The sequence below is a fragment of the Amphiura filiformis genome, chromosome 18 (assembly GCF_039555335.1).
Source record: "Amphiura filiformis chromosome 18, Afil_fr2py, whole genome shotgun sequence".
Classification (NCBI taxonomy): domain Eukaryota; kingdom Metazoa; phylum Echinodermata; class Ophiuroidea; order Amphilepidida; family Amphiuridae; genus Amphiura; species Amphiura filiformis.
In genome coordinates this window covers 64,556,739-64,583,853 of record NC_092645.1, presented here as the reverse complement: position 1 = coordinate 64,583,853, position 27,115 = coordinate 64,556,739, and the positions used below count along the sequence as shown (strand labels likewise).

Below are 27,115 nucleotides of genomic sequence, written 5' to 3'. Positions count from 1 at the left end.
CATGCTCATTTGATTTATGCGACAACCAACAAAATACGCCCAAATTCTGAGCTTATCACTGAATGCAAAATAAGTTTCCTACAGCGACAACAAACTTAACGTCACCATGTGTCTTCGGAATACGCCAAATATAGTATGGCCTTGTGCTTTTATAACCATTCTCTTGGTTCTCTCGGACGGTGTACCTGTATGTAAGTGCCATTCTTACGAGAATCACCTAAGCAATGTAAGTTACATAAAAGAAGGCGATATAAACTTAGGCGGCCTGTTTCCTCTTCGCCTTTATAACTTTTATACCCAAACCTGTGGCAATCTTCGGGAACTCGGTTCTCTTAAGAGAGTCGAAGCCATGGTGTATGCAATAGATCGGATTAACGCAGATTCTACACTATTGCCAAATGTTACCATTGGGTTTGAGATACGCGATACGTGTTCAAGTACGGCTATAACTCTTGGAGAGAGTTTAAACTTTATATCATCACACTCAGAAACACGATGTATGGGTGAGTCTTGTTCTGTGAAGAAACCAGTGATAGGCGTAGTTGGAGCTCAACGGAGTTCTTCCAGCAAGCAAGCTGCGATCTTGTTTGGACTTTATCATATGCCTCAGATCTCATTCCTATCTACCAGTGATGAATTAAGTGATGCTAACACTTTCCCATATTTCCTAAGAGTAGTTGGTCCAGATAGCTCCCAGGTGAAGGCCATGATTGATATCATTCTCCACTACAAATGGAAATACATTTCTTTCTTGAACTCGGATGATACCTACGGGAAAAGCGCCTTGCAGCGGTTTATGGACCTCGCTGCGGAGAATGATATATGCGTCGGTATTGCACGTACAATATCCCTAGTGTCCGATGCAGATGATTATGACGATGTCATGGAGGAGTTGCTTGAGCTACAAGAAAACGCACAAGCTACGGTGGTAATACTCTTTGTGCATTTAGAGATGGCGCAGAACATTTTCTCTGCAACATCCAGGATGAAGGCGGAGAGGAGGTTCATCTGGATTGGAAGTGATGGATGGGGTAACTATGGGGAGGATGCTACTGAAGGAAACGAAGAGGTCGCAGTAGGTATGTACACCCTTCCAATGAGTCATAACCCATATTGTTAACACGATATTGTCCTACCAAAAGAGACGAATGCAAAACTCATGTAGGCAAAAATAGGGACCACTTCCAGAAACAATAAAATACAGAAGAAAATAACTGTCGTTATTGCTACTTAACTCTCAAAAAGGCATGACTTATTGATTTCGGTTACACTGTGAAAGAAACTGATATGAACACATATAAACACTTCAACATTTTTGTAGTTTACACGTAAAAGTATAGGAGACATTTCATACGATTATGGTGAGAGAAAGCTTTCGTCCAGTGCTGATGAAATGCCTCCATATCCTTTAATGAATTGTATCTCTACCAAATATGGCAAATGTAACACGATATGCACGATGGTTACAGAAATCTAATGGAGTAACCTTTTTTTGTAAAGGTATTATTATCAAATTGATGGGCTCACTGACTCTACACTTACATATTTCAAACAATGACCGAGGCCCAATGCTCTTTAAACCTTTTCCCAATGCTCCAATGTAAATATGGTGCAGTTTTCAAATTTAAGATTTTGCAACCTAGAACTCGCAGTACGATGCTGGGCAATGCTTTTGTTATTCGTTGTTTTATTTTCGATATACGTAAATAAAAGATTTAGGCCTGAATAAATAAATTCACATACATCATAAAATATTGCAAATGTTATTTATTATCATTCTTGTGTAACGATAAATTGTCGTCAAATACAAGTGGTCAAGAGTAAATATAATGTTGTTAAAAATTACCAAATGTTTCCTTTTCCCCCGAAAACTCCAGATTTGTGCAAATATGAATAAGTGATAAGTTTATAGAGTGAAGTTTCAGTTACCTCTTGACGAAATTTGGTGGCAATTGGATACTGTATATGTATTTTGCCATAGTTTTAGTCGCCGCAGCGCTCACGCACAATGAATAGATATGGAAACTGTCACTCCAACGACCAACAGGTCCGACATGTAGTTTAGTTAAGTGAATCCAAGGGTTCGCATTATCCATAATGCCTATGAAATGAATGTTCCACCATACCAATCAATGTTGTGTGCTATTTTTTAATAACTTACAGGTTCATTTACCGTGATACCTTCATCTGAGACCTTACCTGACTTCCATTCATACTTCAGATCGCTGACGTCAGCGACAAGCGACAATCCATGGCTACCCATATTTCTCAACCATTATGGCGCATGCACTGATCCCGACGCTTGCGACAACTCCACCGTAAGAAATATAGACTCCGATGTTACGTCACACGAAACTTTGGTCATGGATGCGGTCTACGCTTTTGCGTATGCATTAATCAATCAATCAATCAATCAATCAATCAATCAATCAATCTTTATTTCATTCAAAATACAACAATACAATAACAGCAAAACAACACATTTGAATGAGGAGATGCTCAGAAGGCCAAAAAGGCCTGAACAAGCACCCCTTAACCTTAGCCTAAGTTTCTTAATTTGTCTAATAAAATACAATTACATACATACAAACACCCCCACCCTCTTTCATACATTCATGTAGAACGAACTAAGCAGGAAAAAAATGATGAATAAAGAACATGCAGAATATAAATTAGGATTTCATAACATTTGCTCACGTACGTATATCGCACAAGAAAGCTGACATTTTGTGAATATAGTATAAATGCTAAGAGATCAGTTAATTTTAATCGATTTTTTGTTTTAAAAGTGGAGTAAAATAAAAATAAGTAAATCCAAATTAAGAGGTATTAAGTGTACATTTCTATAAGGTTTGTTTTAATTTGGGATCTAAAGAGTTTTACTGATGTAGCCGTTTTGGCGCATCTGTCAATCGAATGCCATTTTCTTGGCCCGGCGGTTCTTATTGTTTTGTTAGCAAACTCTGTTTTTGTAAGACAGATCTTGTAATCTTCAGCGTTTCTTGTGTGATACCTGAGGTGATTCCTCTGCTCAACAAAATAACTATTGAAGGCCTTTGGTAACTGATTGGTATTATACTTGTACATAAAAGTGCTTAGTTCGAGATCATAACTATCATAAACATTAAGCAAATTGTAATTCTTGAAAATAGGGGCTGAGTGACTTAAAAAGTGACTATTCGATATCATTCTAAGGGCTTTTTTTTGAAGTTTGAAAATCTTTTTCCAAATATTTTTGACAAGTATTTCCCCATGCTAAGATACCATAGTTTATGTAAGGAAGTATTAAAGTACAATATAGTGAATAGATAGCATGTGCCGCGCTAAATGCGGTGAATCAGTTAATGATTGCGCTACTTGCTTGAATGTTTCGGCGGAATTTGACCGTGATAAACTTTTTGGCAAACTTTTAAGAACAAGTTTTGATAGTCTTGCCAATGGCCGCGTCAGCTTTAATGAAAACGGCGACACCTCAGGTCGATACTTGATCAGAAATTTGCAGGAATTTAACGATGTCTACAAGTTTGTAGACGTAGGCAAGTGGAACGATGACGTAACCAGTGAAAATGTGATAGGAGCAGATACGTTCGTCCCATGGTACGTTGAGGTTGACAACGCCACTGGGGTACCAATATCAGATTGTGGCCGCCCGTGTGAGCCAGGCGAAAGACGCCATGTCATTCCGGATAATCCATGCTGTTGGGAGTGCATTAAATGTCTACCATTCGAAATCGTGATTAACAATAACACTGAATGTTCATCCTGTTTGGATTTGGATAATGACAAATATGGAGAGCCGAATGAGAACTTTACGGCGTGTCTCGATATAGAACTTCGTAGGAACCCATTGGCAGCTGCTATTATCACCATTTCTGTTTTGATGATTCTCTTCGCGATTGTTATTACCAGTCTGTATGAATATCACAGGAAGAAAGTGCTGTTAAGAGATTCCAGTAGAGGCCTTTCCTATGTGATGCTTGTAGGTAAGTAGCTGTAAGTGATGGTAATCTCGCTACAGTCAGTCAGTCACAAACTTTGGTTCAAGTGATGGTTGGTAAGTTCAAAATGATGATAGGAAGAGAATTATAATGTGATTCTCTGTCATGGTTTGAGGTGTATTAAAAACACAATTGCGCTACGGTCAATTTCAAATATCATGACTTGATGCTCGTTGAAGGGTGTTAGGTCTTAAAGGGGGGTAACCCTATCGGTTTAGGATATGGATTCTCTTCAAACTTACATACAATGTCAAATATTGTCCCCTTTATCAATCTATGTGAGAAAACGGGAACAATTTCAGCATAAATGTGAATAATTAGCATAATAGCAAGCCAATACACTGGTACGCGTGAATTGCATTCTGGTCAGGCATCCCGAAACAACGGCCGATCGCATGTCCCGGTGGAAACAGGAAGTGTTCGCCTTGGCACTGAAAACCGGCTCGCCCCTGTACACTTTTATACCCTCTATTCATACTGATTAATCTTAAAAAACATTACATATCACTGCGCTCATTATCATTCTTGACAAGATAGCCCATGCTGTATTTACTTCGCTTAATTATTTCTTTATTTTTAGCTATATGATGCACATTTTCACATATTTATGATTTTTCTTTGTTTTATTTTTTTTTGTTTTTGTGAGGTGCTCTCATAATTTTTTCATATTCCTCGTATCATGCTTGACAATATAGGTCATGTTTCCTTATTTATTTCGCCTCTTATGTATTTCTTTATTTTTGTTTTTTGTTTTATATCATTATAGCGTCATCTATAGTTTGACATTAGGGGGCTTATTTGATGTATTTTTGCGGACGAATTGGTACTGGGGTGAAGTCTTCCGAATCTATTCCGATTTCATTCTATGACTACCCAAAACTCCCGTGTCGTGTAAAATGCGAACAACTGGTAGCCTGTAAAAACCGCTGTGTTTCATGATTTCTCCGGAAATACATCGACTTGGAACGTCAAATTTCAGGATAGTAATGAGAAAAATAGTATCTATTATATGTGATACCAAAACCTCATCAACAATGAAAAAAATCGGGGGGATGATGCTGTCGATCGGCCGGGTTACGGACCTTTAACCCATCATGACAACGTTTAACCCGGGCGTTTAACCCGCCCTAGAAACTTTCTAAGAAAGGCGTCTAGTTTGATAAGGGAATTACCTTTTGCCATTAGTATAGGACTGTCAATAATACAGGTATAATGCCTTGCATAGTTTAGACATAAAAAAAAAATCACGAAAACCTTTCACACCTCACGTAATCTTCCAATATGGCGCCGTATTTGTCTGTGTGTTCGTATTCGTGTCCTCTTGTGAAAGAATATCAATCTGCACTGATCAAACATAACGGTACTTTGTTCCCGGTATGAATTATTGATTTTACAAGTATAGGTAAAAATCACACAATATTTAGGGAACAACCCAAAAGTTCGATGAAGCCCTATAAACGAAAGTCCTTTCGTTAGTGGGGGAGGGGGCAGAAAGTCCGATTACGTTTGTAAAAAAGCAGTTAAAACATCGGTCAAAGTTGATCTTTTTTAAGGATTTAATATATTATTTTAGTATTTTCCAAAGTACGATAGGCCTAATGGCATTTTACAGTGGTTTCTTCAAAATGATTTCAGCAGTATTCGCAACCTGCAACGTCATGTAAGTTCATTTTTAAAGCAGCTGTCCCAGCAAACACAAAACGTTTTTAAAACGTTTTAAATATGTTATATTTTGGGGTTTTGGTTTTTATTTGGTAAAAACGTTTTCAAAAAAATGTCGGATTATATCAGAGAACTTCGATATTTGGGAATTGCGACTGAAAAAGGTCACGATTCACACATGTTGTATATCATCTCTATGAACTGAATTGACATAGGTCAGTTTATTTCCCGGCATTTGGTCACATTTAATCAATATGATAAAATATTGTAATATATTTTATGGTATAAGAACTATTCTATAGTAAATCAGTATACCAAGTAACTGATGAGGCATAATATGCATTATTAATCATCTTGGTATCACAAGGCGTTGCTTTTAACTTCCACAAATGGCCGTAGTGGTATATCATCTCTTCTGGGACATTTCCATAGTTCAATGACCCTCCCCGCTCCCCTTCCAAACGCCTGATTTTTTAAATGGGCTATAGTGTTGCTCCAACATTGGTTGGTGGGGGAGGGAGGGGATTCGAAATAGGTTGGAAACTATACAAATAAAATATCATATGGTGAACTTCATATGACCGGTTTTATTCATGATGCAGTCATGTCTACAGTAGAATTCACCACGACCTTTGCAGGACTTAAACTCCATTAAAAGCTATTAAACCAAGATAACACTCATTGAAAACAGCTCTACTATGTTACATCAGATCTTCTCTGGTTAAATCCACACGAACATGTTTCTGCGTTACCCGTGCAATGAGCAATGAGCTGGTATTATAGTTTCAGTTGGGTGAACGATTATAAAGCAAACGCAAGGTAACACTTACTGTGTGGCCTTTGTTCACGAAATGAGACAATACTGTGCATATTGTTAACCACATTCTTGAAAATGAGAAACATAATGGCTGTGGACCGTAACACGGTTTGGAAATAATTTCTTCATATTTTTTGTCATTTACATATCCTTCCTAAAACACCAAAGTGCGAATATTTCCAAACACCTAAATTAGCTAAAAATTTAGTACATGTTACAAAACTATATTTTCTAGAATTTCAGAAGAGTACTTTAAATATTGGCCGGTTATTTTTCACACAGTGACGTTAACTAGGCAATGTACTATTACCTATAACATACACTAAAACACCAAAGTGCGAATATTTCCAAACATCTAAATTAGCTAAAAATTTAGGACATGTTACAAAACTATATTTTCTAGAATTTCAGAAGAGTACTTTAAATATTGGCCGGTTATTTTTCACACAGTGACGTTAACTAGGCAATGTACTATTACCTATAACATACACTAAAACACCAAAGTGCGAATATTTCCAAACATCTAAATTAGCTAAAAATTTAGGACATGTTACAAAACTATATTTTCTAGAATTTTAGAAGAGTACTTTTAATATTGGCCGGTTATTTTTCACACAGCGACGTTAACTAGGCAATTACCCATACTTCTAACATACACTATTTGTAGAGGTTACGCGTCAATGGTAAGAGCACTGTGTATTGTGTATAGGAAAACGGACAGTAACTGCAGTATGTGAACAGAGGGCGCGAAATATGAACAAGTGTCCCAGGGAAATTTGCACTTGATTGTAGGTCCCGACATTTAACCTGACTCGAGAAGTCTCATCCCCTTGGTTATATAAAGGTCATGAAAACGTTTTAAAAAACGTTATATATGAAAACACACTACAAACCTATCTAAAATGTTTTCAAAATGTTATTGTAAAACATTTCTTAAAGAACATTATGTTAGAATATTTGCAGGATGTTATCAAAAATGTTTTTAATGTTTAATATGAAAACGATTTTTACCCTTTATATACCCTTTATATAACCCGACATTTAAACGTTTTCTGGCAACCTTTTCTAACCTTTGGCGAATGATGTCGAAAACGTTTTGTGTTTGATACCACATTCTTTTTTATTTGAAAATCCAGCAAGTCGTATTTTTTCCGTGCCAAAAAAGATAATGAAGAAAAAATATTTTAAAATAGAATGCAATATTCGTTTCTTCCTAAAACGTGATCAATGATCCTAGCATTGTCACACCCCTCCACAACCCTATGCACCATAGCGAAGGCCCCTGTAGCATATACAGCCTGTCTCAAAAAAAATTGTGCAAGTGAAAAGCGCCCTCTTTGGCAATTAGAAAATACCGTTGTGACAAAATGCTTACATCAAAGTCACGGGCGCAGTCTTAGCTCTCAAATGCCGTTTGTTCTGTTCAATTTGCTTGTTCCAATTTCGAGATATGTTTATTCAACAACGAAAGGGTAAAATCACAATTGTGCCACTTTTACTAGGGAAGAGAGCTGTACACGTAAATCAATGATAGCTGATGTTGATGCGTCTAAAGCACTCCCCCCTTTCGGGGCGCATGCATTAGAAGCATCAACATCAGCACGCGTGCATTATTTTGTCTAATATCTCTCCCAACAAGTAATACGCGTTTATTAACCTATAACATGTATAAGTGCGCAATATTTGTTTGTCTTTTAACATGTCTTAAGTGACTAAGAGAACAGTATTTACCATGATAAAATCATTGACATGCACATGTATTTAACTTTTACAGCAGAATGTGAAATATGTATTTATCTTTTAATCTCTTTTAAGTGGAAAAAGAGAATCATCATTCCTGCATCATGATAAAACAGTAAAAACAGTCAAAAAAATTTTGTATTGTGTAATTGATGCATTCTTTTGATTTCACGAAGGAACTCTTGATAAACTTGATCCTATCACTGTTACATGTAAAGCCCTCTTCCCTAGTAAAAGTGGCACAATTGTGATTTGACCCTTTCGTCTTTAACTAAACATATCTCGAGATCAAAACAAGCAAATTGAACAGAACAAACGGCATTTGAGAGCTAAGATTACGCCCTTGACGATGGTGTAAGCAATGTGTCACAACGGTATTTTCTAATTGCCAGAGAGGGCGCTTTTCACTTGCACAATTTTTTTTGAGACAGGCTGTATGAATACGGGTTGGAATTTTCGATATATGTCACTTACGTTAGAGGGGAGGGGGGAGGGGGTTAGCCTTCTAACGAAAGGACTTTCGTTTATAGGGCTTCATCGAACTTTTGGGTTGTTCCCTTACTACGCGGTGTCTGAGTAAAGCACCAACGAAGCAAATTTTGGGTAAATATTACTAGCTCACAGGTTGCAGTGACCATGGTGACGTAACTGGGAAATCGCATGGACCAGCATTTCAAGATTCGCGGCTGGTTAACATGTAGTTAATTGTCATTTGTATACTCAATTGTTTATCTTTCTTAATAAAGATCTCTTTAAAATGCTGATAAATCGTGGTTTGATGCACATCTATCTGTTAGAACTCAATATTTGTAATAGAATTTCGATATTCTGCCTGTTAATTTATCGTGTTCTAGCTTGTTCTGTTGATGCACAATGTGTTGTAAACGGAATGCTCATTGTTACGCACCGAAAAATCTATGCAATGCTGAAAAAAATGTTGAATTGATGATGAGATTGTCATGATTGTTGTCAATTCATCTCCTCCAAAAGAAAAACGCATTATTATACATACTATTCTCGAATTTTGCAGGTATCTTCATATCCTATGTAACAGCTCTTCTAGTCGGTGTATTTCGCATATCCAGCGGTGTTTGCGTCATGCTCCGTCTGGGACCACCAATAGCGACCTCGCTCATTTATGTGTCTCTCGCTATAAAGACCATAATACGCCTGTATCGAAAGAAGTTGTTACTCACATCACAATTATTCAGCCAATACTTCCAGGTTGCTATCACAATCTTCATAACTGTAATTCCGGTGAGTCTTGATTTTGGGTCATACCAAAGCGTTTCCACCTATTATTCCCCAATTTGAAGAAGGGCGTCATTTTGCGGAGGCTTTCAAGTTTCATTTTGCGGTCTGATTTTTTCATATTCTATAAACACTAAGGAATATTCGGATAGCAACGTTTGCACGGTATTTTTGTGGGACCTGAGAGCACATCAGACACACCAAATTTCATTCTGAATACAAAGCATGTACGTCCTGGTATCAAATAATTTTGATACAATACAAATTTAATGGCAAATTATTAAAAATTTACCTTTTTTATATTTTTGACATTTAACAGCAGTCCTCGGAGTAAACTTTATAAATCTAATGATGTGTAATTAAAGGGAGTCTCCGGAAATCATAACATTATAACTTATATGTTAGAAAAAGTAACTATCAAATACGAATCACATGGTTGTATTTAAAACAAACTCATTTTGACCATAAAAACGAATAAAAACAGTCGGTTCTCACAACCCGCGATATTCAAAATTCCCGCGCCGAAATTTTCTAAGTGCAATGACGTAATGGTTATTTGTGCTCAATAGTCGTCAGCTTTCAATGTATTACTGCGACGTCATTGCCCCAGACAATTTCGGTGCCCGGGAATTTTGAATATCGCGTGTTGAGAGACAGATGTTTTTATTCGCTTTTATGATCACTATGAGTTTCTTTTAAATAAAACCACGTGATTCGTGCTTGAGCATACTGTTGTGATTGCCGGAGACTTTCTTTAAAAGAGCGACGCGGTCCGCCAACTGAGCTAGTTCGATTTTGGATTCTATCAATCAATTTATATTGTTCCCTTTATCTAATTCTTAGTTTCTTACCTTGCATTTTCAACAGACGGGATGGGTAATTATCTGGATGGTCTCCGATACCCAACCACGTGTCACCGAGGTTTTCCCAGAGGGAGACATGCGCTATCTCCAAATCACATGCATCCGCAGCAATGGCGAAACAATCGGAGTCATGGTTTGGAATATCTTCATCGTCCTCGTATTTTGCACTTTTGCTTTCCTCTCCAGAAAGCTACAGCTGAAGCTACACAAAAAATTTGACAAGATGAAATTTATTACATTTTATCCTTTTTGCTCTTTGGTGGTTCTTCTTGCATTCACGTCGACTTATTTTCTCGTTGGTGATGTGTACTATAGATCCGGACGTTTTGGTTAATCGTGAATGCAAGTATTCCTCTCCTGTGTGTATACACCGTCAATATCTACGCCATATTTTTTATCAAGCCGAAAGGCTTTCATGTGTGGCACCCGATACAAGAAACAAGTTTAAATTCTCCCCAGATATCAATAACGAATGCAGATGGAAGGCGGAATTCGAACTTCGTACCGGATGCCGCTGCGACGCCACCAGTTCGGAGGGATGAAGCGGGCCAGATCCCAACTCATGTGAGTAATAAAGTAGAAAATGATGGCTACTCGCTTTTGCTGAACGGGGGATGGTATGTTTGGGTGGGGATATGCCCCCTAAGAACTCTTAGAAATTTGGGAAAATAAAGCCCCAATTGAAGTCATTTGGTGCAACAGTTTTTACAATATTATTGTTATTGATTATTGCTTCAAACAAAAATGCACAATTTGTCCAAAACAGAAGCCAAATAGGGCACAGGGGGTATCTAAAAATGTTTAAAAATGAAGGACAAATGAAACCATTAATCATTGTTAATCGGTGCACTAGTTTTATACTAATATTGATTCTTTGAATTAATGTTGCGTCAAAAACAAGGAATTGACGACGGAATTTTTACATTGTCCATTTTCACAATTCTTTTGGCAAGCTGCGTCAAAAACCAAGAACTGACATAATACCGGAATTGTGACAGTTGACAATGTCAGACTCGTGGAACGGTGATTATTCGTGTCATTTGAGACGATACGGGTACGAAGAAGCAGGCCAGTGACGTAGCCAGGGGGAGCCGGGGTGATCATAAATTTTCATGTTTGCAAATGGGGACAACAAAGAGTAAAGTGTCATTAGGATAAATCAAAATGGGACTACAAATTGACAAATGAGACGAAAATTCGTCTGTCACGTCTTTTATACTACAGTGGCGTAGATTTCTTTTTGACCCTGGGGATTATTTGTTTGTTTATTTATTTATTTATTTATTTATTTATTTATTTATTTATTATTTCAACATGTATCGATCGACTTTTAGCGCGACAACATGTATGCATAACAATAGAAGCGGTCAGTGACGTAGTGAGTGAATATTTTAATACTACTACTACTACTTAAAAGTAGTAGGACCAAATCAACTCAAGTGTTACAATTAAACTGGGTTCCGTTTTAAAAGGGTCACCCAGTACAATGGAAAAACCAGAAAAGCATCAAGCTTTATGGTATGGTACGTACATGATAAATAAGTATAGGATCAAGGAACGGCAATAAGTTGTGGATTTATAGATTTATCCAAACATACAGTAGGCCTATCTTTAAAAATTACAAAACTTTGTATAATAGAACGGTTGCGATTTCCAAACGTGCGTATCATACGCCCGTGCATCTATTCAAAAATCTATTTTGAATAGACGGCCGTACGAAACGCACGTTTGGAAATCGAAACCTCTTTTTTGTCTGTTTACCTTTCATTCTCATTTTGTTACATCTTAGCAAGTTATCTGTAATTCCAATGTGACAGATGAAATGAGACCAAGAGAGTTACATAAGTTACAAGGACAATCTCAACCATTACATGAAGGTGTAAGACGCATGTCAACCTCAATGCCGCTTCTTCCCTCATTTATTGAAAATGTTGATGTCTCAAAAGGTAAATAGACTGTAACTCGATTAGGATTGTTCCACATGAAATGCCGGTATTATGCTAACCAATCGCAAGGAGCTTAGCGGGTTTTTTTTGTGACGTACCTTCCATCGCTTATCGGAAAAGCGATCGCCGATATCTGATCGATAAGTCGCTAGGATCCTTAGCGTCGCAACCAGTTGACTTCATTGCAACTTTTGACGTGACGTCGCTAGCCACGACTGAACGCTGGTAGCGAATTTTTAATCGCACTATGCAAGTGCTATAGTAAGATATGGGCATAACGCGAGTAACAAACTTCTCACTGTTACATAAAATTATCAGAACTCTTAACTTTGCATGGAATATGATGTGCATATAATACTTCAGTGATAAGTCGCCACCACCATAAGTCATGGCGGTGGGTGACATTTTGTGACCATGGTTACAGAGGTAGGTAATTCGCCTAGAGCATAGTTATAGTAGATATAGTTGTAGCTGCATTTTCCCAATCAATCCTTCATTCTTACCTTTATACCCTTCTATCATTCTCTTCTATCATTCTCTTCTATCATTCTCTTCTATCATTCTCTTCTATCATTCTCTTCTATCATTCTCTTCTATCATTCTCCTCGCTTCTTTTTTGCTTGCTTGAAATGCTAGGCTATGCTGCGGACCAACCCCACCTGTCGCTGGCTAGCCGCAAGGTGAAAAGGGAAGGAATTATGTAAGTCTTCTCCTGTCAGTACATATCCTCTCCTTACTCAAGACTTCTGCAGGGCCTCCGAGTGGTCACTTCAGGTAACTGGTATATTGCGATACCAGATATGCAGGCGATCTGGGAGTAGCAAAGGGCCCCAAAGGTGTTGTTCGCAGGCCCACCGCACCGACGCGTGGACACGCCCTGGTTACACAACAACCTTTGGTGTGTAACGATCACCAAACTACTGACCAAGTTAGTTTACTACTTCAGGCGGACAGTCTCGAGTACCCCGGTATTGCTCCTAGGCAGAAAGGCGTCATGGAACGTATTCATATAACGGCCAGTGAACGCAAACAGGGAGTCCTATGACCTGTACTACTTGCCATATCTGGTTGGAGACGGGATGGCAGGAGTGGAGGGTGAAGTGGATCAGAATATTTATTTTGTTACGGCCACTGGATATCTGTGAGAACATGGAGAGGGTAAACTCCAAAGTTAAACCATTTTGTAGGACTTGCAGCCACAGATATTATAGAACAACAGAAAAAACATGTCAAAAGCGGACGCTGATTTGAAGAAATCAAATAACGAGTTTCCCTCAAAGCCTTGTTGAAGGGACAAGCCCGCCTGCTACGAGCGTTTGTAATAGCACCTAATAAACTGAAAAATAACAGTCAAAATTTCCACAATGAACGTGAGAACCATCCGAGAGAACAGAAAGAGGAAATGAAAGCCGTGGACATTCTACAGCCTAGCAGGAAGCAAGTACCAACTGGACTATATCCTTCTTCGCAAAAATTGGGAAAACATTTTACTAATACATAAGCATATAATACCTAATTCTGAGTAAGAACAAGACCCTGTCTAGAGGAAGCAACCATGACTGGAATACCATCTGCTCGGACTCCAAGCTTCAAGAGCTATATACTGTTGAAGTACACAACAGATTTTAACCATTGGAGGAAGTGGGGGGGGGGGGGGACAGTTACTGAGAGGTATGAAAGATTCGCAAAAGTCAACAGGGAGGCAGCACAAAAGACCATACAATAGAGTAACAAAGAAGAATGCCCAATTACAACTTCCAAAGACTTCAGGAAAGACTTTGATACCATTCAAGAAAAGGAAAGAATGGGAGGGAGAGCGTGGCGCAATGGTTAGGTACTTGCCTTTAGTGCATGAGGTCCCGGTTCGATTCCCGGCGGTGGCGATTTGCTGGGATATTGACTTGGAAAAAAAAAAAGTCTGAAATTAATTGGCAACTTCTGTAGATTAAATTCAGACTTCCGCTCTCCCCATGGTTCATTTAGAATTGGGTAAATGAATCATGAAAGTACTCCGTCCTTCGGAGGGGACGTTAAGCCGTCGGTCCCGTGTACAGAGAGCCATACCTGTACATGTATCTCGCAGCCAGTTTCGAAAAGAGTAGGGTGTTAACCCCTGACTGTTCCCAACCCGTCCCGGTGTTCAAATGGACCCCAATGGAAATAAGCTTCAATAGAGGCTTTCTTGGGTTATCCAGGGTTGTCAAAACCCGAACAAATCAAACAAAAATCAAACAAAGATGCTGTAAATTATCAAAGCCTATGGAATTCCTAGTCAACTTGCGGAAGATATAGAAAGAACGTATGAAGATACCAAGGCAAAAGTAGTTTCACCATATTATGTAAAACTGAGCTGTTTGATATACTTACTGTTGTTCTGCAAGGAGACATCCTTGCCCCACACCTGGGCACCTTGGGAGAACAATGCCAGTGCATTGAAAGGTTAACGCAGGTTAAATAAGAATGAAATAAATAAATACCTCTTTCTGGTGGTACTGATTATGGTTTGAGTAAGGGAGAGAAGATCAGCTTAGATTTCAACTGGAGAAGTGAAGGAGCAGGTGAATAGGACCTGAAGTGGCAATAGATTTGGTCTTCAGTGAATAGATTCATCAGGTTTGTAAATCAAATCAAGTAGTAATTTTTGTTTGGCAAAACCAGTAAGTTTTTACTTACTAATATTTCGTCCATCTCGTCGGAGGACTTCATCAGATGTGAGCATCTGATCCACTTTCCCGGGAACTGGCTTCCGGTTTTGAGTAGTCTTACTTCCAGTCTTCAAAAGTGGGTCAAATACGTGACTTAGGAAATAACTGCCTTCCTCTCTATTCATGGTCTTGGTCCCCTCTTTCTGATCTCCATAGCTTCTCGTACTTCTCTTGACTTTCTGACATGCTCCTTGCCCAGTATCTTGGAGTCATCCCAATTGACTACATGATTTGCCCTTGCGACATGATCCGATATGGCTGACTATGTTTGTTCTTGCTCGGATGCCCTACGTTCTGACCGAGTAAACTTTTTCTCGTTGGCTTTCTTTACTTCCGCTTTGTGCTCCGCAAGTCTTATCCCAAACAGGCGCGAGGTTTCGCCAACATAAGTGAGATCGCAATTTTGGCAGCCAATCTCATAAATACAATTGCCTGTTTTTAGCTTGTCTCTTTTGTCTTTGGGGTGGACCAGGATTTTTTTGAGGGTTTGATGAGGTTTCATAGCGGTGTCGACTTTATGCTTTTTGAAAATTCTTTGAACACGCTCGGAAATTCCATTGACATAAGGGAGCACTACCATACCCTTGCTTTTGTCCTCATTCTTTTGGTCTTTCTTTGCGGTAGGCTTCACAGCTGGCTTTGTTTTAAGTTGCATTTTTGATTTCACTTGGTCTACTGCCCATTTTGGATAGCCACAGTTTTTTAGGGCTCCTCGCACATGTTTCTCTTCATTTGCTCTATCCGTTTCGTCCGTGACCACGCTGTACATGCGATCAAACAAGGTTCGGACTACACCCATTTTCTGATGGAGAGGTGTTCTGACTTAAAACTGAGATATTGGTCAGTGTGGGTTGGTTTCCTGTATACCAGGAGCTTTACCGAACCATCAGGTTTCCGGACAATTAACGTGTCGAGAAATGGAATTTTTCCTTCTTTCTCTTCTTCATAGGTGAATTTTATACTGTCTGTTTTGTCGATTGTGTTGAGGTGATCGGTTAAGTTTTGAACTTGGCCTGGTTTGATTATTTCAAGTACATCATCCACATAGCGACGCCAATACCGTGGCTTACAATCAATCGGGGCAGTCGCGATTGCTTGCTGTTCCAGAAATTCCATAAAGAAATTTGCTATGATGGGGCTGACTGGGCTGCCCATCGCTGCACCAAACCGTTGCCTAAATATGTCACCTCTAAATTCAAAATATGTGGTGGTTAGAATAAATTCGAGGAGTTCGATGATATCATCAACTTCAAGTTTGGTACGCAACTTAAGATCTTTGTCCTCAACCAGTCTTTTTTTAATCACATCTAGGGCCTCCTTTATTGGCGTGTTTGTGAACAAGGATACCACGTCGTGCGAGTTAAAGATTTCATTGTCCTCAATACACACTCCACTTAGATCCTCCGCTAATTCTTTTGAATTTTTAACGTGGCGTTCTGTGTTACCGATCAAAGGATTGAGCAAATCGGCAAGGGCTTTGGATGTCTCATAGCCGAGGGAATCTGTATAATCGACGATTGGTCGTATTGGGTTACCTTGTTTGTGGATTTTTGTGGTACAATAGAGACGTGGTGTATTTGCGAGAATGGCTGTTAACTTTCTCTTGTACTTTGGGGTAGGATCAGCTTTCAGTTTTTCATAAGTTCTTTCATCCTTCAACATTTCATGGACCTTTTCTTCGTAATCTACTTTGTCCAGGACTACAGTTGACCTACCCTTGTCTGCGCCCATAATCAAGATCGAGTCATTTTTCTTGAGGGAATTGATGGCTAGCCTCTCCTCTTTCGTGATGTTAGACTGAGGGGCTTCGCATTTTTAAGTACACCTACTACTTCAGCTCTAAGCGCCGGTCTTTCATCGGCAGGGATAAAACTGCATTCTTTTTCAGTGGCAACAATGAATTCTTCATTGGGAATATGATCGCAACTTACCGCGAAATTAAGCCCTTTCTGCAGTATTTTCTCCTCCGGTTCCGACAGTTTGTGCTTAGATAAGTTAGTCACCCATTTTTTGAGTTGATTTCCTGAAAGATCTACATTGTCCTGGCGTTTGAGGGGCGATAATTTTGCCTCACATTTCTCTTTCAAACGCTCGAGCTTCCGAATTTGTCGGGTTTTGCATTTTTCACTCTCCGCGACACGTGAGCTGTTTACATGGAAATCGACCTGGGTTTTCACTTCCGGGTTAACTATCGTTTCTATGTCAACATTGATTTCGTTGTGTTTACTTTCCAAATTGGATATTTTATTACTGATCACTTGTATACGCTCCCGAACCAGTTCTTTTTCCGCTTTATCTATGATCTTTTTCGCGTTATTCGTGCGTATTGGGCATTTCAATTTCAAGCTTACCGGCGTCAGATTTAAATCCTTACAACGGTGCGTAAAAGTCATGTCTAGAGATCTTCTTGTTAACACTTTCCAAATCGCGTATCTTCTTGACCGTGGATTGTCCGAATTCCTAACTTCAGTGAATAGATTCATCAGGTTTGTAAATCAAATCAAGTAGTAATTTTTGTTTGGCAAAACCAGTAAGTTTTTACTTACTAATATTTCGTCCATCTCGTCGGAGGACTTCATCAGATGTGAGCATCTGATCCACTTTCCCGGGAAACTGGCTTCCGGTTTTGAGTAGTCTTACTTCCAGTTCCAGAGCGTATAGTATTAAATCGTGCGAAATGACTCACTGTTTCACTATCTAAATGTGTCAATATATCGTGTATCATTTTTTATAGGTAGCAAACCATCAGACGACAGCAACGGTGAAGCACGAAGCGAGTCAAGCGATAGCAATAGTGGAGCACCAAGCGACAGCAATGGTGAACCACCAAGCGACAGCAATGGTGAACCACCAAGCGACAGCAATGGTGAACCACCAAGCGACAGCAATGGTGAACCACCAAGCGACAGCAATATTGAAGCATCAAGCGAGAGTTTCGAGTCACCAGCAAATGTAGATCAAATATCAAAGTTCATTGGACCAGAAGAGGGTACTCTAGGCTTTGATGACAACATTGCACAGCTGAGCATTCCACCAGGAGCCTTGGAGAAACCGACACAGATAACACTATCCATCGTCTCACCAGAGACAGACCATCCACCACTAGGCGACAAGTTCATCATTGCACCAATAGTGCGATTAGAACCTGATGGGCTTCAGTTCTTGAGACCTGTGACATTGACTTTGAAGCATGCAGCAGTTGATTTGACTCTGAAGAACCTTGAAGTCTGGACAAAAACAGCAGGTAATGGGTTGCGGCAATTGCTTATGGGGGTGTTTATGCGATCAGATTAGTACAAATTAAAATTAAATGTTATAAAATGTGTTGATCATTAAGTATGATTCAATAATTTAAATTTAAAATTGGTCATGTCCAGGACGATGGCAACTCGACTATGACGGTGAGACAGGGAATAACGCCAACACATTCTTATCAAAGGACGTAGTTAAGATTCGTATGGCGCATTTCTGCATCAAGTGTATCCTTGGAAGAAGTAAACTACGAGTGAAGATTTTGCCGTATATTCCTGTTGACTTACGAAGATCAAAAGAAATAGGACTTACAGTTTACGCTTTGAAAAGCTTCCATGTTAAGGTAATGAATTATTGAAAAGACAGAATTACAATAGGATATGAAATTTCATATTGTTCTATTGTGTAAAGCAACCCTGTCTCCCTGTTAAAATGATTAATCATTCTACAACGGGCCTTAAAATAATCATACCAATTACTTTAATGCAGTGATAGCGCCATCTGTTGTTATTGAGTTTATGCCGTATATAAAACGTTTTGAAACTATAGAAAATAAAAACATGTAATTTGACAAGTAAAATTCCTCAATGACGTATAGGGAAGGTTGGGGAGGTATCGGGCGTAAAAAAACAAAAGCACTCAAAAACAACATTATACAAGGTTGCTCCGGAGGGTTACAAAGAAACAATATCGCTCCAAAAAGAATACCGTTCGAGCTTAAACTATAAATTAGCCCCCGATAGAGGGCAGGGCCTGAAGAAATTAAGGGGTAAAAATAAAAAATAAAAATAATAAAAAATAAAACAGCGATAACTTAAGATTACGCCTTGATCTCTTACCCTGCGGGCCATTATATATTGGAACTCCAAAAGTTGCAAGTCCTTACTATGGGAATTTCCCGGCCTCAGACCTGCCGGGCTTGCAGCCCAAAAGTGCTCAAAAATAATATTATTCGTGGTTGTCCGCAAAGTTACAAAGAAACAATATTGCGTCAAAAACAATAGCGATCAAGCTTAAATTATAGATAAGCCCCCAATAGAGGACAGGGCCTGAAGAAATTGAGGGGTAAAATAAAAAGATAATAAAAAATTAAAAATTGATAACTTAAGGCTACGCCTTGCTTTCTTGCCCTGCGGGGCCATTAAATATTGGAACTCCTTACTATGGGAGTTTCCGGCCTCAGTCCTACCGGGTTTGCCCTGCCTTGATGTTTTTTGTTGATACTGGGGCCCTGTTATTTTTAACGGAGAGGGGAGTTACTCCCCCGACGTCTTCAGCAACTTTTATCATCCAAAACTTATACCAACCATCAAATCCAAACTCGATTAATTTCCGAACCACGAAAGACGATGATCTACTATATATATATATATATATAGTATAATAACAAATATTTAACTATCTGTAGTGCTGCATCGTATCGTATTAATCGTATTAATATAAGTAACGCTTCCCTGGAAAATTTCGGGTAAATTCCGGATAATCAATTTTTAATTCCTACAAAATAATACAAACTGATTTATGTATCCATGCATTATTTGCACACATGTTGCACCATATACATGTATAAGTTAATGCAATCAACGCTTATCAACAATGTCAACAGAATTACATCAGGGTAAAACGAAAAGCAAATAAAATATATCTTTTTAAAACAGAAATATATTTCAAAATCAGCATAATTTGAGGTATTTTTCATCTCAATCCTTACGCAGAACATTGAAGCCGAAATGGCAGCGATGAATCACGTGCGTTGTCTAGATAGTGCTGCACAGGTCTATGACATTCCTAGACACAAAATGCTGGAAATCGACCTCACAGAAGTCAAGGACAAAAATAGCAACATGGACGTGTGGGAAGTTCCAGAAACCCCTCTAGTAAGTATCATTTTCTCTGTTTCTCCTTCAGTAAGAGATATAACCTCTGTATTTGTGTGGGCATGAGGGGGCGCTATTAATAGGAGGTGACCATAAGAAACTTATTCTATGGGTCACGTTGCACAGTTTTCCAGTTCAGTGGTTTAGAGAAAGTAGTCAAATGGTCATTCACACCCAGCTACACTCAGTGTTGCTCACTATGCAGCCTTTCCGCCGAGAGTCAGAACTACCAGAGCGTGAGCTACTAGAGTATATTTAAAGAGTATGGTCTTACGCCCAGCACTGGCCTATAGATGCAATGGAGAAGGGTTGAAATCAGTCAAATCAACTGTCGAGCTTTTTCAAACATTCTTATGTAATTGACACCACAACTTGTTGTCTGTATTCCATAGTGGCGTATAGTGGGGCGCCGCGAATAAACAACTTTTCGAGAAAATCGGGTTTGAAGAAATGCCAATTTAAAATCGAGTTGTGTAAATCAGACATTCATTAAATTTTGTAAATGATGTGAAATTTCTGTAGTAAACTAAATAGATTTTATTGTTATATATTTTTCAAAAGAAATAAATACATACTATTGCTGGCAAACTGAAAACAAAAAGCACAAAGCTATACGTTAATACGCAATACCCTAACCTAACGTTAACCTTACGCCACCGTTTTCGTCGTTTGTATTCCATAGTGGCGTATAGGTCTGATACGTCACTAAGACGTGTACGCCACTATGACATACAATGTTTTTCATTTTTGCCGATATTTCATAATTATAAAATGTGTGTAAAAAGTGGTGTATGGTCGATACGCCACTATGGAAAACAAAAAATTTCACTTTGTAACTATACGCCACATTTTATTAATTAATTACTAATTAATTAGCTAGTTTTGACTGATGAGACTTAGAAAAATGAAAGAAAACATCATTAAAACATATGTGCCAATTTTCAAAAAAATGACCAAAAATCACTATACGCCACTATGGAATACAGCGATTTACTTACTACTTAATGCAAACAAATTTAATTAATTTTGTGACACCCTATAAGCTTGAGAACTACATGTATCACCATGATCACTACTAGATTGTACATTAGTCGCACCCTGTACCTGGGTACTCTTGGTGGCACCAACATCTGGAAATGAGACATGACTGGTATTGGGCACATTACAAAGAATTGGTTCATCATTTTGTACACAAGTAATATTTTGAACAGTATCTTGTACAACAGAACTTGACTCTTGTTTACCAACATGTACTGGCACTGAATCTACATGTACTGTAGCAACCTGTGTGCCCACCTCTCTATCATCAGGTATATGATACAATTCATGTTGACGTGATAGGGCTGTGAACTTTCCAAGGTTTGCACCCTTTGAAATTAGCACTGGTTCATCTGTGAAATTTGCACATGCATACTGTATTAGTCCATGTTTGTTAACAGATAATGACTTGGTAGACAAAAGCCCCATTGACAACAAGTTAGATGAACCCGAAGTCACGCCACACACCTCCGGGGGTAGGGGTGAGCCTCGTATACGTGCAATAAATGCAACCTGTGACTTTGGGGGGTACAGTGACTTGGGTTGTTGACACAATTTGACGTTTTGGGTTTATTGACAATGACATCATTCCATCTCTGCCAAACTGCAGTCCAACTTCATACACAGTAAGAAAATCTTGTCCTAATAGGAGAGAGGGCTGAACATTGGGCACAACATAAAAGGGGCATTGAATCATGTGACCTGCAATTTTGCACTTGACAAAAATCATACCTTGAATTTGTGTACGGTCACCGGTGGCTGTTTCTATGTAGTCCCTGTCTGAGGGGTGAATTTTGAGCTTCTGAAATTCACGATATTTAAACAAGTCTGGATTGAAGCAGCTAATATCCGCTCCAGAATCAACCATAGCAAACAATTTGAGTGTTTGAATCTGAACGGACACATAATTGCCTAAACAAGGTGACTTGACTGTATGGACCTTTGCAACACGGGCTTTATCACAAGGAGGACTGCAGTTAGTGACCTGAGAAGAAATGTGTGATATAGGGCTACATGTATATATGAGACCCTGACTGATTACCATCACTGCAATTCATAACATTGCCTGTACTAAAAGTTACACCTGGATTGGTATGTACATCAGTTGACTTGACATGCAAATTTGAATTATCATTATCAACATTATTGGACACATAAGTTTCACCATTTGATGGAACACACATACTTGGCCTAACATTCTCATTATTTAACATGTCATTCACATTTGCATATTCATTTGACATCATTACAACATCATTGGGCAAAACATCTACTGACTGTGTACCTACATGCACATGTTGACATAGATTTGTATTTGTATTTGACTCAACATTAGTTTTTGATACCAACACATTGTCATTTTTTGTAGCTTTAATTGTTCGCTGTACTTTATTATCACACATGTTCTTTGGGCTAGCAGTTTTGTGGGGCCCAACCTCCGTTAGTGCCGGCCTTGAGGTTGTTGGGGTGGGCCTTGTCCGTTTCCCTGCAAACATTCACGCCGATAATGTCCAAATTGATCACACGCATAGCACTGCACTTGGTCTCGAGGAATCCTGGGGCGTCTGGCGGGGGGGTGGGGGTGGGGACGGTACATGGCAGAACATTGTGGTGCTACATGCCCATAAGCATGACAAAGTTGGCACTGGGTACTCTGCACTGTCGCGACCATGGGAGCAGCTGGCGTTGATGCTCGGTCTGCAGGACTGCTGACAATTGCTGCCGCCGTTTCTTCTGCTATGGCTGCCTGGAGTGCCTCCTGCAGGTCTGCAGGTTGGCAGCGAAGAACCTGCTGTTTAATGTGCGTGCGTAAGCCACTTATAAAGTGGTGTAACTGCCCATCCTCGTCAATTTGCAATTTATGGCAGAGATTGGCAAGTTCCTCCGTGTAGTCCTTTACATCGCGGCAACCTTGTGTCGTATTTGCAAGCTTTTGACGTAACTGAAACATCTGAGCTGGTTGGAGTTTATGCTTCTCCAACAATGCCTGACGCAGCGTTTCGTAGTCGTCAAGTTCCTCTGCTGCTTGTCGCCGCAGCCATTGCGCAGCTGAATCTTGTAGTAAAGCCCGCAGAGCATTGAAGCGTCTATTGTCGTCCCAATTTGCGTAGTCCGCATACCGGACAAAAGAGTCTAACCAATCCTCAACGTCTTGATGTGAGCCTTTAAAGGGGGTCGGTTTGAATGCGTTTTGACACGCCATTTTGTGGCACGGTTGTTTGATGTATATAGAATTGGCTTCATTATTAACTAAATGCAAACTATAGATGGCGCTATTTAACCTAAAGCATATTTCTTAATTTGCAAGGGGTAGGTGATCAATACTGCCTGTAAAACAGATGGAATAGGTGAAACAAGCAGCAAAGAAATTTTATACAAATATTTCATCAAAAAACTAAAATAAATTGTTTGTATTAAAAGATTGAAAGAGTAATTTCCAGTAACTAAATAGCGCCACCAATTCTGTCATAAATAGATGACATTCTTTATCCGAAAAGCTTTAAAAAATGCTGTAAAAGTGAATAATTTTGTAAAAAAGGGGAAAGTTAAAGGAGAAAATGACTCAAAAGCATCTGTATACATTAGCATGATATCGCTTTTAGCTGTTTAAGCCTAAAATTGGGTTGTACATGATGTTTTGTTTGAAAAACTAATAAATGATCACATCAAACAGCCGTGGTGGCAGGTAGGCCTAGGCCTAAATCAAAATCTGACTGGACAGTTAAATAATTAAAGTCATCATCATGGTCATGAATGTATGGTTATATCAGTTTAAACACTGCGGGGATAGCTCTAGTCTTACGGCCCATCTTACGGTATCGATGCATGCCATGGTGAGTCCTGAGTCACTCGCTTGGCCTTGCTTGGCTGCGTGAGGTACCGTGTACATGTGTACTCCCGGTGTGTACTACAACTTACAAGTCATAATCGCCGGAATTTTCCACCATATGTCGCGATGAATACGGAATAAAACACGACGGGGATATTAATTAGCTTTTATTTATTTTATTTATTTATCCTAAATTAACCCATACATGATACAAACCACGCCAGATCTCCATTCCTCTTCCAACCCTAAAAACCTCGATTCCTCCCAATCTGGGAGAACCACCAAACCGGCCGAACCCGCCAGGGGGGAAGGGTCTCAGATCGTATCTCCACAACACCAAACAACTTTGTGGCATCATCTCAAAGCTAAAACCTGTCACCCAAAGACCCCTTATTTTCCCTTGGATATGTCACCCACAGTGATGTCACCCAAAGACCATCTTTTGCAAAACTGTTTACCTGTTTTTAAATAACTAGCAATTCAATACTCTATACCATGGGCATATTCTCCCGGAAAGACCCCTATTTTTGGACAACGCAGCTCCAAAAGACCCCTGAATTTGACCAAAACAGAGCGGTGAAAGATCCTTGATTTTGACCATTTTGGCTCTAAAAAAACCCAAATTGCTCCTTCGTCTGATTCCTGATTGTTTCAAGGGACTCTTCCACCATAAACATTCTCCTTTTACAGATACGCCGGTAATAAAAACTGTGCTTAAATCGTTAAACTTTTTTGTTTGTTTTGTTTTTGGGTTTTGGTCAAAATGATTTTGTAGAATAAGAGTGAATTTAATTCATTACTACTTCCTCCTTGCTTGTTTGTTCATTGTAGAACATACACGCGGAGAGTATCAACAAAGGACCCGGTAACGCATATTGTCGCTTTATGTTGACTCCAAAAGATGACAAGGTTGATAGCATTATAGCAACCCTCAATGTTCAAAGGAAACCTAATGATCCAGACGTCATTAAGGTGTATATATTGCATATAATGGAAGACGTGTCACAACATAAGAAGGCCGGACAATTATTGCCAGCAGCAGCAGCAGCTGCCGAAACAACAGATTCAGGAGCTAGCTCCAGTACTTCAGTTACAGCAGCATCATGGACATCACCACATGCACGCTGCAGGAGGGGTAGGCAAAGTATCCTTTTTGTCATCGTCATCGTTATTTTTTTATCATCACTACTATCATCATCATCATCATCATCATCATCATCATCATCATCATCATCATCATCATCTACATCATCATCATCATTATCATCATCATCATCATCATCATCATCATCATCATCATCATCATCATCATCATCGTCATCATCATCATCGTTTCCCTTAATCTTCCTCTCTTATTCTTATTCTTATTTTATTATAGATGATCAGACACCAAGTTCCAAACCAATTAAGATGTTCAATCTAATTCTGGATGACGCAAAGGATATCCTACACGATAACCTGAACACAAACAATATTCTTATGCGGCTCAAATCTAGGGATGTTCTCAGCGATGAAGAGGTTGCTGAGATTAACAATATACATGGACTTGGAGAAAGGGTAAACATGTTACTGGCAATTCTCAAAACCAAGGATGTAAATGCCTACGATGAATTCATGAGTGCCTTGCGGGAATTCGATCATGATTTATACTGTGAAGTTAAAAAGATTGAAAGGAAGTATCCATATCGCTTGTGAAGGTGTGTTCTGAGCGATGACGAGGTTGATGAGATCAAGAATACGGTATACATGGACTTGGGGAAAGGGTAAACATGTTAGTCGAAATTCTCAAAGCCAAAGAGGTACAAGCCTACGATGAATTCAGTGTCTTGCGTGATTTCGATCATGATTTATTTCGTGAGGTTAAAATCATCGAAAAGAGATATCCAAAGCATCTGAATGGTTTTTAATGTACACTGGAAGCAGCACATTACCCTAGCACTTTACTAACGCTGAACTTTATGGAGACCTAACTATAATGGTCACCCACCGTAAAAAAAGCCCAGCTCTATTAGATTGTGTAGGTTGCATATCGGGCCTCAGAAAAAAAGGGCCTTTTCGTCAGACATGAAACACTCAGTTACTAAAAACAGTTTTGGTGGTGGAAGTGAGCCATTCTCCGGTTATGCTGATTAGATAGAATAAAAGTGAATGTACATCGCTGAGCGATAGCGATTGGTTTTTAGCCAATGAGATGGAGCGCTTTTTGTTGTGCTGGAAAAAGCGCGCTACCTTATTGGTTAAATACCAATCACTCGTCGTTTAGCAATGGAGTACAAACTAGAGGGCTTTACAGTCCTTATTTGCTGAGGACTTAGGTTGCTGTTGTCACCGGGTGTTATCAGTCTCTCTAATTCACAGTGAAGCTATGCAATTTGATAGATTGAAATTCATTATGCAATTTGATTAGGGGAAAGCTATTCCAGAGGGAGTATTTAAATTAAATGGAACAGCCATTTCAGAGGGAGTATGTAAATTAAATGGAACATCCATTTCAGGGGGAGTATGTAAATTAAATGGAACAGCTGTTTAGGGACCATTTCAGAGGGAGTATGTAAATTAAATGGAACAGCCAAAGGTATGTAATTTAACTGGGACAGCCTTAACGTTTATGTCATCTATATTATAATTACGCTATTGTCTGTGAATCTGTTTAGTTCTACGTGTATGAGGTGGGATGGGTATTATTAACAATATAATTCTCAGGTGCAATCTGTGTACAAATTCTGAGCCCTGAAGCTGCTTTATTTATTTTGATGATAAACGGACGGCCCTTTTTAAACATTTGTGGCCCTGGGCCATAATATTTGACATGTGGCTCATGTATTATGTTGAAGTATAATTATCAAGTGCTATCAGTAGACTCAAGTTGGGCACTGTAGCTGCTTTATTTACTGAGTAACGGCCGGCCCTATGTTTTAGCGTTTGGGGCCCTGGGGCCCATATTATGTGACACATGGGGTTCATATATACATATAACAATATAATGCTGAAGACCTATTAGTGTACCAAATCTAAACCCTGTAGCTACTTTGTTTGCTGAGAAACGACCTGCACTTTGTTTTAACATTTGGGCCTCTGGGGCCCCTAGCCTTAAACATCTGGGCCAACATGGGCAAAAGGCACATTTACAACTTAG

At 39.1% G+C, this 27,115-nt stretch overlaps 4 protein-coding genes across 4 annotated transcripts; 3 read left to right on the top strand and 1 right to left on the bottom strand.

Moving 5' to 3' along the window:
• On the top strand, positions 1-3,312 carry LOC140139314 (metabotropic glutamate receptor 3-like). The gene is made up of 3 exons (XM_072161094.1): positions 1-1,079; positions 2,164-2,390; positions 3,292-3,312. The coding sequence occupies exons 1-3, from the start codon at positions 107-109 to the stop codon at positions 3,310-3,312; spliced, it is 1,221 nt and encodes a 406-aa protein (XP_072017195.1). The 5' UTR covers positions 1-106.
• On the top strand, positions 3,312-17,838 carry LOC140138922 (metabotropic glutamate receptor 4-like). The gene is made up of 5 exons (XM_072160705.1): positions 3,312-3,983; positions 9,248-9,474; positions 10,336-10,895; positions 12,121-12,277; positions 17,717-17,838. Exons 1-3 carry the CDS (start codon positions 3,314-3,316, stop codon positions 10,663-10,665), a joined length of 1,227 nt encoding a protein of 408 aa, XP_072016806.1. The 5' UTR covers positions 3,312-3,313; the 3' UTR covers positions 10,666-10,895; positions 12,121-12,277; positions 17,717-17,838.
• LOC140139313 (uncharacterized) lies at positions 15,772-16,713 on the bottom strand. The gene has a single exon (XM_072161093.1). The coding sequence runs from the start codon at positions 16,711-16,713 to the stop codon at positions 15,772-15,774; it is 942 nt and encodes a 313-aa protein (XP_072017194.1).
• LOC140139312 (uncharacterized) lies at positions 17,281-26,765 on the top strand. Its single transcript, XM_072161091.1, has 6 exons — positions 17,281-17,305; positions 17,717-18,226; positions 18,360-18,577; positions 19,950-20,111; positions 24,811-25,114; positions 25,358-26,765. The coding sequence occupies exons 1-6, from the start codon at positions 17,281-17,283 to the stop codon at positions 25,672-25,674; spliced, it is 1,536 nt and encodes a 511-aa protein (XP_072017192.1). The 3' UTR covers positions 25,675-26,765.
• Positions 26,766-27,115: the final 350 nt, after the last annotated feature.

What these genes read in the sequence shown, in the direction of transcription:
- LOC140139314 (XM_072161094.1), top strand. Translation starts at nt 107, where the DNA reads ATGTGTCTTCGGAATACGCCAAATATAGTATGGCCTTGTGCTTTTATA. An exon ending in AAACGAAGAGGTCGCAGTAG is followed by an intron (nt 1,080 to 2,163) that starts GTATGTACACCC and finishes AATAACTTACAG; the next exon opens with GTTCATTTACCGTGATACCT. An exon ending in CGGTCTACGCTTTTGCGTAT is followed by an intron (nt 2,391 to 3,291) that starts GCATTAATCAAT and finishes GAAGTATTAAAG; the next exon opens with TACAATATAGTGAATAGATA.
- LOC140138922 (XM_072160705.1), top strand. Translation starts at nt 3,314, where the DNA reads ATGTGCCGCGCTAAATGCGGTGAATCAGTTAATGATTGCGCTACTTGC. An exon ending in TTCCTATGTGATGCTTGTAG is followed by an intron (nt 3,984 to 9,247) that starts GTAAGTAGCTGT and finishes CGAATTTTGCAG; the next exon opens with GTATCTTCATATCCTATGTA. An exon ending in TCTTCATAACTGTAATTCCG is followed by an intron (nt 9,475 to 10,335) that starts GTGAGTCTTGAT and finishes CATTTTCAACAG; the next exon opens with ACGGGATGGGTAATTATCTG.
- LOC140139313 (XM_072161093.1), bottom strand. Translation starts at nt 16,713, where the DNA reads ATGGGCGCAGACAAGGGTAGGTCAACTGTAGTCCTGGACAAAGTAGAT.
- LOC140139312 (XM_072161091.1), top strand. Translation starts at nt 17,281, where the DNA reads ATGATCTTTTTCGCGTTATTCGTGC. An exon ending in TGAAAAGCTTCCATGTTAAG is followed by an intron (nt 18,578 to 19,949) that starts GTAATGAATTAT and finishes ATCCTTACGCAG; the next exon opens with AACATTGAAGCCGAAATGGC. An exon ending in AAGTTCCAGAAACCCCTCTA is followed by an intron (nt 20,112 to 24,810) that starts GTAAGTATCATT and finishes TGTTCATTGTAG; the next exon opens with AACATACACGCGGAGAGTAT.